Raw genomic sequence first — 13,163 nt, 5'->3', positions numbered from 1 at the left:
TGAGGACTCAAATTCTGTTGGTGCCATACCCTAAGCTACTACAAATTACAAAATGACTCCCATCACACTATCAACCCATAAATAACAATGAATTTCTTGGATAACCATTTTTATCTTCAATGCCATCTGGTTTTCATTACCACTTACTTCCGAGAAAATTTTATTAAATTCTGCTTTATTATGCACTTTCCACTCCAGTAAAGTTGATGAAATGAAAAAGATTGCCACCTTCCCTTCTTCCTTTTATTTTTTATTTCATACGTACTCTGTTTCATACTGAATCTTCTGGAACTGAAATGTCTGAACACTAATATCTATGACACACATTCAGAGATCCTCAACTTAACCTGGAGAAGTTAGCCCAGAAGAAAGCAGTAAGTGCCACCTTAGCCCCCAGAGGAATCATTTCTCACAAATGCCAATGATTCTTCACTCCTACTACAGCAAAGCTAATTCACAATTGTGTTCCTGCCATGCATGACTGGCAAAAGCTGCCAGAATTCTACCCTCTACCCCAACGGTGCTGTAACGCCATAGGTTAGCAAACATTCCTGGGGGAATTAAGCACTAAGTGCAGAGCGCTGCAATTACAAAGGAGGTTGAGGTCAATGGCTGTCTACATCATGGTCTTTTTATAGAAACTATGCCTTTTTCCAGTTGTCAAAAATGAGACAAAGAATATCATAAAGCAAGAATGGGGAGCAGACAAAACAGGATACCATTGATGGAACCTGCTCACATAATTTTTGCTTAAAGTCTAATTGCCCCTATTAAAATCTCCAAGACAGGGAGCTGGAGAGATGGCTCAGAGCTCGGAGCCTTTACTGTTCTTCCAGAGGACATGAGTTCAGTTCCTAGCATCCACATGAAGTGACTGGTCCAGGGCGATCTGATGCCTCTGGTCTCCATGGGCATCTGCACACATGTGCACATACCTACACTACACTACACATACACACACACAATCTAAAAAATAAAAACAAAATAAATAATAGTGATTTCAGAACCAAACAAATAATAAAAGAAGAAAAAAATACCTTTAACTTGATAATACAAAGTTGAAATCATAAATAAATAAGACATAAGTTTCCACAGAATGGTATTTTCTTAAAAAAAAAAAAAGTAGCTGATACTTGAACCTTGGATAAAGGAGGTATGATATAGATGTCCCATTTAAGGCCCAGGGGTCACCTTTAAAAAAATGTTACTTCATATTTTAGGTTGTGAGCCTAGCCTTTAACGGCTGAGCCACTGAGTCTATCAGGTTGATCTCAGTCCTTGGGGGAGGCTTTGCCCCGGAGGAGGTGGGAATGGGGGGTGGGCTGCGGTGAAGGGGAGGGGGCAGGAAGGGGGAGAACAAGGGAATCTGTGGCTGTTATGTAGAACTGAATAGTATTGTAAAATAAAATAAAATAATAATAATAAAAAGAAAAAAAAACAAAAAAAATGTTACTTTAGAAAACCTATTTAGTTTACTAAAAGAGAAAGATTCTGTTTTCTTCAAGGATATAGCTCCTGGTTCATGATCCAGTGAATGGCAACACACACACACACACACACACACACACACACACACACACACACACACACACACTGATATCACCAAGAAGATTCCTCCTGCACAGCCAGAATGTCTCCATGCCTCAAAGAACAATTCGAATTGTACAGAGGATACAATGACCCATTCTAATCATAAGTGACGTTTCATAATCTTTACACTCAGGTAATATTGTAGTATCATCACCTAGAAAACCTCAAGGCAAAGTGAAATTGTTCTTCCAAGGAGAAAGGCATCCCTGTGTTCTTTATAACATGAGGTCTTACATCTACTCCTTGTGTAAAGTGATTTGTACCTTGTATCTGAATCTATAAATCAATCACCATCACTTTGTGTATGTAATCGCTAACCATGTGTTCAAATCCTGGCTCAGCACTTAGAATTAAATACTGTTGGTAAAGTCATAATCAGCTTCCTCATGTGAAATATGTAATCTCATTACTGTCTACCTGCCTCATCAAAAGCTTAGCATACATAAAGTACACTGCTCAGTAGTAACTCAATGTACATTCTCCATGAACGCTAATTATTATCCCAATTTTACCTCATTGGAAAATGTTAATGTTAGGTTTGGCACCGTTCAATTCCTTGGTTTTTCAAATTAAAATTCCAGGTTTATCAAAATCCTGGTCCTTCACACTTGGCCTAAAATACTTATGTGTCTGGCTGGTTGATATCCATGGGAGGCCAGCCCTTTTCTGAAAGAAATGAAGAAGAGTATGGGGGATCAGGGGAGGGGAGGGACTGGGCAGAGAGGAGGGTCAGGAAACTGAAGTTGGGACGTAATAGATAAATAAATATTTATGTGGCTATCTTTTGCCTTCCTTTTCAAATACATTTTCTATCATTCTCATCTTTCCTACCAACTTAAAAATCTCAAGCAAGTTATCTTCCATTCCCTCAAATGTGCTCTACGGTCTTTCTCATCTCAGGGTCTCTAAGTAACATTACTCTGGCCAGGGAAGCCCTTCCCTTGTAGCAGCCTCCTTTGCATGATTAAAGGCTCAACTGAAAGGAGACTTTCTCGGGGTCAGGATATGTAGTTCAGTGGTAGTTTGCCTAGCCCTAGGTCTAACCCTGTACCTTAAGAACAACAACGATAACTCACTTTATGTATGGTAAATCCTTCTATAATATTCTCCTTTTTATGTGGTGTGGTGTGGTGTGGTGTGTGTGGGTGTGGGTGTGGGGTGTGTGTGTGTGTGTGTGTGTGTGTGTGTGTGTGTGTTCATGCCATGTATACCTGTGGAAGTCAAAGGACCATTTGCAGGAATCTATGCTCTTACTCCACTATGGGATCAACCAAGGATCAAGCTCAGGTTGTCAGGCATGGAGGCAGGCACCTTCACCCACTAAGCCATGTATCTCATTAGCTCTCTAACCTTCCTTTCCTTTAGTTTAACTTTATCTTCCACAACACTTACCATACATAAAACTGCACTGCTTAGCTTTGGGCACACCTGTGCTTTGCTCTCACAGCACTCACTTCCAATGGAACACAAGCAATGATGACAGAGACTCAGCGGAGTATACTTGGTGAGCATTCTATGATTATAACGTTCCACAGTTCAGTCCATAACTAACTACTATTCTAAGTCGACGACCAAGAAAAAGGTCAATGGAGCTGTAAGCCACATGAGCTTACTATTCACAGACTTCTCTTCAAAGTGGCAAAGGACACTGTGCTTTAAGCTTAGTGACCCCACACAGAACTCTTGGTGAAGAACAGCCAGCTTCTGCAGTTCAAGGAAAGAAAACTGGCACATTCTCATTTCAAATGGAAGTCAGTCTTCACTGCAGGGAATTATTAGTCATACTTTCGAAGCTATTTAGATCCTCTTACTACCATCAGTCTAATCCAGTGTGTCCCATGATAAACTCTACTGGAATTTACAAAATCTCTCATTTCCATAGCGTCCATATTTGTTAAACTAAACTTTACACTACAACTGAAGTCCAAGCAGAGTCAAGAATAGGAACACATACATAAACACCAGGATTCCTACTACTCTATTTCTTACTTTACCAGGGTTGCCACGATACAACTGTTAAGAGATACTGAAAGATACGAAAGCATTCAAAACAGTATCAACAATACTCACGCATCATTTGAGCAAGTCATGAATTCTCCTTTTATTTTGGGATGCCACGAGCCAGTATGAAGCATTGCTGTATGACCCTTAAAGAAGAAAGAGGGGGTGTTTGAAGGGTAAAGCATAAACTGACGTCACACATTTAAAAGTCCAGCCTTTGAGCACCCTCCAAAGCAGACTATTTTGAATTAGCACTGCTTCACCCCAATTTCCCCTCATACCATGCTGTATTTCACTTTTATACCCATCTCTGACCACTCAGGGGACTAACAGTGCTTACCTTAACAGGTACCTAATAAGGGGGAAGCAGAGCAGCTGATATGTTCTCTTTCGGAAAAAATTCAAGGTAAACCTCGAGGCAGACATGTCCCTCTTTAAAGTCATGACCTTCACTTTAATAGAAAGTAATTAAGGAAACAGGAAGCACTGACAAACAAGCAAAGCAAGTCCTTACTTCTAAAACTATGTTAGCCCTGAGTCTACAACCCAGCTAAGGAATAAACACAAGAGGAAATACTTAAGATTAGCAGGGAGATTTTCTCTACCTAACAGAGAACACAAAAATAATAGACTCAAAGTAACATAATGGTCTAAAAATCAGTATACAACCAAATCAACCCGAGTATACATCAAATACACGTGCACACACAAACACATCCCACAGCACACAATCTCAGGCAGCACAGTTAGGTAGACTCTCATACACAGTAAGTCAGAATCAACGAGGCAGAAAAGGGGCTAATGGTTTTTCTGTAGAACAACAGTGTCTCTAACAAAGTCTAAAATAAAACTACTCCTTTAAATTAGAAAAGCAGAATATACAGATTAAACCAATTTACAAGGAAAAAAACCTACCTCTCTGGAAAGAATGAATTAGAAATTATACCTGGAGATCATTTCCTGTCCAAACTGTCCACATTACCCCAACAGTATTTGGTGTTATCTTAACAATTCTATAGAACAGACAGGGAATGCCAAGGTGGAGACTCTTAGACGACAGTAAGGAGAAATGAATTGAAGCAATACTTAAGAGGACTAGACGAAAATATGGGGATCTCCTTTCCTCTATCTGAATTTGCGATAATGTTTCTATTTGCCATATCTACCTGTACTTCAAACATGTATGTCCAATAGGAAAATCTTGACTTACAGTCTCTTATTGATTTACAATTCATTTCTCAGTTAATCAAGCTACAAAATTAGGAGTCATCCTTCAATACTCCCTTGGACCAATCCCCAATCTTCCAGACAAAGCAAATTTCATCTACCAGCCAGTCTCTTGCTGAGTCTATCCAAAATACATTACAAGTCTCTACATTTCTCTCATACACCACTATGACTCTTCTATTAACCAACATTATCTCATGTTTCTTCATCAGTTTTTTATGCTAACAGTCTCTTTAACTCTATCTCATGTGTTCCACACACCATGGTAAACCCTTTAAATACACAGGTCTATGTAAGCTAATGCAGAGCACGCGGGTTCAATTCCCAGCGCCCACATGGCAGCTCACAACTGTTGATAACTTCAGTTCCAGGGGATGTGACATCCATGGCAAAAATTGCACATAAAAATTTTGTTTTAATTTTTTAAGAAATTGTCAAATTAAAGAAAAAGATACAGTTCTAATGCCACTCCCCTGTATCTAGCCCTTTTCTAGCACCCAACATCTTTAAACGAGTCTAAACAAATTGTATTGTCTGCTTATTAGTTCCTTTGCAACTTCACCGCGTTCCTTCCTGCCCAATATGCACCAGCTGCTGCCTGCCTGCCCTTTGGTTCTCTAATACACAGAGCTCCTTCAACACACAGCCGCCTTTCCCACCTCCTGGAAGCAGCTTTTAGTTTCACTTTCTTACGATGGCTTTTCCATTCTTCCAGCCTCAGTTTACAGGCCACTTGATCTAGTAAGTACCCCCAGCCCTCAAAGTAAACACAGCTTAACCCATTGTTCTTTTCCACAGCACTTATCAATCATAATGTGAGGGTCTTCATTCATTTATTTGGCTTTTGGGGAAAAAGTGAAGTTTTCATACATGAGTATTTACAAACAGATGGGACAATCTACAATTTAACGTGAATGGAAAGGAATGGACCTTGCTGTGTTTCCAATATGGAAGGCATATGAAAGGCTAAAAGGAAGGTAGAGGGGCACATACCCCAGCAATGGACTGAAGGATGCTCTCCCAAAATATGTCCTTATCCCAGGTCCTGGGACTCTTGTTTGGAGCAACAGCATTTTCAGGCACAAAGAAGAATCTCAATAGATACATCTACAGTGCCATCCCTAATGCTAAGAAGAAAAACACCACAGAATGTGGAACAGAAGAGTGTAAGAGTCAAGGCACCAAGACAACGGCCTCCGCACAGCATCTCCTAGATATGACAGGGAAGCTGCACCCAAGAAATCTCAAAACTATGGTTGCCTAATCATGACCTGCATAATGACAACACCAGCTGCTATGCCAATATAGACTAGAGGAAATTTCACAAGAGCCCACTCCTAGAGAAGAGCTACCGGCAATCAGCGGCTGGGAAGAGAGAATCCATTTCTCTAGGAACAAGTTCCCTGATGGGTTATCCAATCTCAAGAGTTAAGCCCTAAACGCATCTACATACAAACAACCCTAATGGACTCCAGTAGGTGTGTGTGTGTGTGTGTGTGTGTGTGTGTGTGTGTGTGTGTGTGTGAATCTATATCTGTCTATATCTGTATTCAAACCAATAATAAAGAGGAAGAAATCATGAATTTAAGAGAGTGGAGGGGGCACTGGAGGAATCAGAAAAAGGAGGAGGAGGCAGCAAGATGAAAATTATGCAAATAAAGTACTCAAATTTTCAAACAATAAAATTGGAATTCAATATATATAATTTGGGGCTTAATTTAAGAATTTAACAATCTCTGAATACGTTATCAATGTGCGTCCTACACCTAGTGGTGAATGTTCTCCTAAAAGACAAGAGTAGAGGACACAAGAGAAACCTATGTGAAGGTGAAAGTTGATACTAGAGGTAATCTAGCCACAAGATAAGGACATCTAGAATCACCAAAGCAAAATAAAGCATGGAAAGAGTCATCCCTTAGAGCAGCGGTTCTCAACATGTGGGTGGAGATCCCTTTATCAGTCAAATGATCATTTCTTAGTGGTCCCATATCAGATATCCTGTATATCACATATTTATATTATGATTCATAATGCAGCAAAATTACAGTTATGAAGTAGCAACTACAATAATTGTAAGGCTGGGGTCAGCACACCATGAGGAACTTATTAAAGGGTCACAGCACTGGGAAGGTTGAGAAGCACAGCCTTGGAGCCACCGTAGACAGTACAATCCTACTTATACCTTTATTTGTGATGTCTGGCCTCAAGAGTTATGAAGGAATTAATCATGTTTAAAACCACATTTGTGGTAATTAATTACTATAGTCTGTAGAAAGTAGAAAATATTCCGTTTAAGACCAAAATTACAATTAATGAATTCTAGTTAATACATTTGTTTCCACTTTGCAGTGGTATGCATTAACAATTCTAAACTGCTTTCAATACAATGAAGAATTAATCCAGTAAGGAATTATGCTGACGTTGATGTGAATCAGGTTTCTCACTGTTGGAGAAAATAGCTTCAAAAATGGGAAAGGGTCATAATGAACTCTGTGGCATTTTAAACTAATATGTAGATAACAAATAAACAGAGGTGTTCAAGCTTAGATGGACATGCCACTCTCCCACTCTATGTATTGAATATCTGGAAACCATGAAAGAGATCCTGTATTCTAACACTGAGTTTCCAATAAAAGGACCTAGAGCTTCCTGGAGAAATGACTACAGCACTGCCCGAGGAAAAGTGGAACCTAAGACATCTCACTCTGCAAAAAGACAGCACTGCAAAAGTGATGGGGCGGGCAAAGGGTTAAAATACAGGCTGGATGAGGGCCATGTCAGGGTCGTGGTCCCACTGCAGCCAGAGTCTATGCTCATGTCAGATTCTCCTGTTGCCATCGAAAGCTATGCAGATACCTAAGATCAAGGGCCATGCCGCCACTGGCAGCAGTGGTGACATCCAGACACAGCTGCTGCTAAGGACCATGTTGGGGTACATGGTCCTACTGTGGCTGGGGGGTCTGACCTGGAGTCTAGGTCCTGCATTGCCATTAATGGTCATGCAAAGGCCCAGGGTTGGGGCCACAACCTGAGGCCTTGGTGGCGTCCAGCAACTACATGGCTGCCGGAACCATTCCCCACCTGGGTGGCCATTCCTTCCTCCCAGAGCCAGGATGTTGTCCAGGCCTAAGCTGCTGCCAAGGGCCATGTCTGGGTCCATGGTCTAGCTGCAGCTGGGGTCTAAGTTGGTGTCTGTGGCCAGTGTCACCTCAGGAGGCCTTAAGAATCATGCAAAATGGAATCAGAGTGCTATACTGAGCCAGTTCCACCCATCACTGCCCTGGAAAAGCTGGCCTACCCTCTCATGGGTCACTATAGCAAGAGAGGTAGCCCTTGGACTCAGGAGAGAGGGCCCCCATCCCTCACCACGGGTGAGAATGAACATACCCTGAGAGCATGCATGTAGGGGAGCTGACACCATCACCCCACCCAAATCGGGTGGCCCTAGTGGCTCAATATGACCTGCCTGGCCAATACCCAGGCCCACAATTGGGCCTTAGGTTGACCCATCCTAGCATCCACCCCATCTAGGTCCTGCTGGCGCTCATGAAAGGACTGTTCCTGTGGAACAATACCCGCATGATCTCCAAGACACAGGATACCCCAGAAGAGCTCTGGTGAGGATCCAGTGAGGATGGTGTACCAAAAATCAGAGGATCAGAGGCAGCGGCGGCAGCGGTCTTTTCTTCTTCTTCTTCTTCTTCTTCTTCTTCTTCTTCTTCTTCTTCTTCTTCTTCTTCTTCTTCTTCTTCTTCTTCTTCTTCTTCTTCTTCTTCCTTCTTCCTCCTTCCTCCTTCCTCCTTCCTCCTTCCTCCTTCTTCCTTCTTCCTTCCTTCCTTCCTTCCTTCTTCCTTCTTCCTTCTTCCTTCTTCCTTCTTCCTTCTTCCTTCTTCCTTCTTCCTTCCTTCTTCCTTCCTCCTTCCTCCTTCTTCCTTCTTCCTTCTTCCTTCTTCCTTCCTTCTCCTTCTCCTTCTCCTTCTCCTTCTCCTCCTCCTCCTCCTCCTCCTCCTCCTCCTCCTTCTTTTCTTCTTCTCCTTCTCCTTCTCCTTCTCCTTCTTTTCTTCTTCTCCTTCTCCTTCTCCTTCTCCTTCTCCTTCTCCTCCTCCTTCTCCTTCTTCTTCTTCCCCTTCCCCCTCTTCTTCCCCTTCTCTCCCTTCCCCTTTCCTTTCCCCTTCCCCTTCTTATTCTTCTTGCTTTTGTTTGCTTGCTTGCTTAGTTTTGTTTCTTTCATGGGGGGGGGAGGATGCAACAGAGATGAGGAGAGGAATGGGGGTCCCAGAGGTGAACAGAATTGGGGTACATGATAAGAAACCCCCAAAGACTCAATAAAGAAGTTTTTAATAAAAAAAAAAAAAAACAGGCTGGAGGGGCTTCAACTTCTGGGAAAATTACAACATCAAAACAAATAATGATAGTAAGGGACTGTAAATCACTGGCTACTAATACAATCAGCTAATTATTTAAAATCCCAAGTATAGTGGTAAACACCTCTAATCAGTTTAATGCTACACAGCAGGGAGGGGGGGAGGGGAAGAGAGAGAGATTTTTCTTACCTCCTTTCATGATGTTAACTGATAAATTTAAAATGATTTTGCAATATCACAGAAATAATTTTTTCAGACAAGAACCATCAATAAATCTTAAAACTAGTATAGGAAAACTTGAAACTGAACTTGATATCTGCAGGAGCACAAACTATCTCTGCAAATTATTCAATAATTATGAAGAAGAAAAACTTTATAGTGGGAAACCTTGATATATACCACCTTGAACAAGTAATCAAAGTTCACATCATTGCTACAGTAAACATAGACATCATGTATTTACATGACAAAATAAGGACATAATATTGTTTTGGTGATAGTCTTAACACAAAACCTGACACTAGGCTAGGACTCAGATCAATGCCTTGCTTATCCCTCATCAGAGAAATGTCTTCTTGCAGTGGATGGTAATTAACACAGAGACTCACAACTACACAGGGTGTAGAGGAGACTTTGGAGCAGGTTGGGGGTAAAGTAGGGAGAGATGAACCACCTGTGTGGCAAAGCTCTGGCAATGTAAACCAGAACTTCTTTTCTTTCCTTTCCTTACTCAAACATTTTTAGTCTTCTGAAAATACACCTAATTTGCATCTACAGTTATTTTTAAGATATACAGTTAGTCAGGAGAAAAGACAGGTGAGGCACTGGTCAAGGACCACCACCACCCTGAGCACAGAACTGCTGGGTGAGTTGACCAATGGTAGCAGGCAGGACCTCCAGGAATGCCCTGAAGCACCTGAGGCATTGCTGGTACATGAGCTTGAAACTGGAATCACTGGATTATCAATGATGAATTGTTTCTGTGGATCCTAGCTCCCAAGTAGCTCAATTTTAGCTTTGCAGTTTTTAATCTAATTTTATTAATTTATTTAATTTTGATTACATTTTATATCTAAATTTCTCAGATTACCTTCATCTATACACAGTATATAATCAACTATGACAAAGTCTTCTCTGGGAAATCTGTCTTGCCCTATTGGCTATGCTAAAGCCATGATTTCTTAGGCAGCTGACAGTTCTTGGTTCTAGGGCACAGATGACATTCTAGTTGGAAATAGCCTTGCCATCAGTGGCCCAATTATCTGAAACATTCTCACCAGTTACCAGCTTTCTTTGAAGGCATTAGCAGTGTTGATAACTGAACACAACACAGTACCCATCCTCACCCCTTCACCCCTGTGCATGCTAGTCAGGCACTCTATATTGAGCTCAGTCAGCCTGCATATATGTCATTTCATATGAAAGACATGAGCAGCTGTGAAATTTGGTTATCCAGTGGGAAAGCAGATGTAGGTCCAATGCCCCATAAATACAAAGGGATTATACTGTGTGTAAATGAACAGAATATAACCTATTGCCACCATTTGCCAAAGGAAAATACTATACAAAGACACATAACAAAAGCCAGTAGGTGGGAGCTAGAGAGATAGCTCAGTGGTTAAGAGCACCCATCACTCTTACAAAGGACCTGGATTTGGTTCTGAGCACCTATAGGGGGGTTCACAAGTATCCATAACTCCAGTTTCAGGGACTATGATGCCCTCTTCAAACCTGCAAGGGCACTAGGCACATATGTGGTACAAATACATACATGTAAGCAAAATACTCATACACATAAAATAAAATAAAATATATACATCTGAAAAAGGAAATTTAAGGCCAGCAAGTAAGAATAGAATTTGAAAAATAGTCAAATAATGTCAAAGAAATTTAAAGAAGAAAATGGCACTTGGGTGATGACTCAGTCAGGGAAGTGCTTGCCTTGCGAGCACAGGACGTGGGCTTGGTCCTCAGAACCTGGAAAACACAGGCATGTGGAGAGGTCTCAGAGGTCCCCAGATGAACAAACACAGGTATGGCCATTGCTCTTCATTGTCTAACAGAACTAGATGGTAAGAGATTATCACTGAAGACACCACACACTGGTACAGGATACAGAAACAAAGGAAGAATTGAGCTGGAAACTCCTTCCCTGCTAGCTAGGATTCACAGTGCCAGAAAAGGCTGTGGAGAAAACTCTAGTCTAACCTTAATCCTGAACTCTGAGAAAACTTGTCTCAAAAACTAAGGTGGGAAAGCAATTGAAGAGGATATTCCCCGTGTCAAACTTCTGGACTCCACACATGCTTGCATGGGAGTGTGTATGCGCCTATTCATACACACACACACACACAAATACACACACACACACACACACACACACACACACACACACATACACAATAAGAATGACAAAGAGATGCTCAACATTATTGGTTATTCAAAGTTTCTATTGGAAATACAAATGGAATGCATTAAATATCTATTATAGTGGCTAAAATCAGAAAATCAACATCCCTCACTGCTAGAGGCTACAACATAAAAACAGGCCCATCCAAAGTCTACACACAAATGTTTAGAACAGCTTTGTTCACATAACTGTGTTGTCAGAACAATCAACAATCCGCTTGTAGGGTGAGAGGGAGAGAAGTCAAGGTCAAGGAGGACTCAGAGGCTTTTTGCTTTATCAGCTAGTGAACAGTGATGCCACACTGAGATAGTAAAACACCTGCAGAAACATGGACCTACAAAGAAAAGCCACAATTTCCTTTTTTGCTGTTATGCTGGGTGCCAGTTGTACATCCACTGAGTCTGTCAGTCAGGTCGTAGGAGAAGACAAGGTAAGAGCTGTGCATCTCTAAGATGTCAGGGTCAACACTTGGTATTTAAAGCTGTCTAACCAGATGAGTGCAGTCAGAGAGCAAGGATAAATACTAGACAGGTCTCAGCAACAAGTCTGGGACACTCCAAAATTTAGAAGTTGAATTGTAGAAGGATAAAAAGGAACACTCAATGAAGCAGGAAGAAAACCAAATCAGTCCATTGCTAGTCAAGGAAAAATGCTTTTTGGAGGCAAATCAACTATGCCACATACTAATCAGAGTTACAGTACCGTAAGAACTGAGACAGGCCACTGGGTAAGATAAGGACAGAAGGCAGGAACACATAAGCGATTTAAGTACAACTAAGAGACTGAAAAATAATAATTAAATGATAAGTTCATTCAAATATATAGGCTCATTAGGGATCTAATTAACGTTTCTAAGACGGAAATAATCTGCCAATTATTTAAGGAGAGAAAATAATTTCTCAACGATGTGCAGTTAGCAGGTATCTGGTCCAATTTGATCCCATTATATATCGTAACTGGGCCAGGAACAGCTTTTGAATTACAATAAAAAAAAAACCCTAACAACTCAAGACATACCCAGCCTTTGAGATCTTAAGATATTGAACTGCCTTGGCTTTCCCAGTCTGGCACATTACTTCACATTCCCATTCTTCTGCTGTTCAAACAAGTCCACTAGATTCAGGTATGTCCAGTCTATGGCCCACAGCCCACGTGGACCTCATGACAGCTATGAATGTGGCTCAACATAAAACCATATACTTACTTAAAACACTATGAGATATGTTTTTGTGATTTAATTTTGTAGCTCAATTTGCAAATCTAAGTGTGAACTCTGTAGACAACTTTGTATCACAATTATCAAAAGGTTGGACTGGCCTGATCCAAGCAGAGATCTGCCTGATGTCACAATCTGAGGCACAACTGGTTTTCTGCCCAGTGAGCTCCAATTCACTATTTCCCCCTCCCCTTACTCCTAGACTCAGGGATTCTACAGACAACTCCTACTTAACCATCTCAGACCCTTAAATTGCCTTATCTTATTCAAACAGCAACCCAACATCTTGCCTAATCCATCCAGGTATTCAAAGCAGACCCCCCTCAAAAAAAAACCTGATAATTTACTGATAATT

General features: G+C 41.1%; 1 protein-coding gene across 1 annotated transcript in view; it reads right to left on the bottom strand.

The window, feature by feature from the left end:
• Positions 1 to 13,163, bottom strand: part of Wdr70 (WD repeat domain 70) — a 232,336-nt gene that overhangs the window by 143,787 nt on the left and 75,386 nt on the right. The window contains exon 9 of the mRNA XM_028875604.2: positions 3,661 to 3,737. Coding sequence (XP_028731437.1) covers positions 3,661 to 3,737 — 77 coding nt within the window. The remainder of the gene's footprint in view (positions 1 to 3,660; positions 3,738 to 13,163) is intronic.

The sequence above is a fragment of the Peromyscus leucopus genome, chromosome 11 (assembly GCF_004664715.2).
Source record: "Peromyscus leucopus breed LL Stock chromosome 11, UCI_PerLeu_2.1, whole genome shotgun sequence".
Classification (NCBI taxonomy): Eukaryota; Metazoa; Chordata; class Mammalia; order Rodentia; family Cricetidae; genus Peromyscus; species Peromyscus leucopus.
Note: the sequence above shows the minus strand (reverse complement) of the source record. Positions and strands in the feature narration are given on the sequence as shown.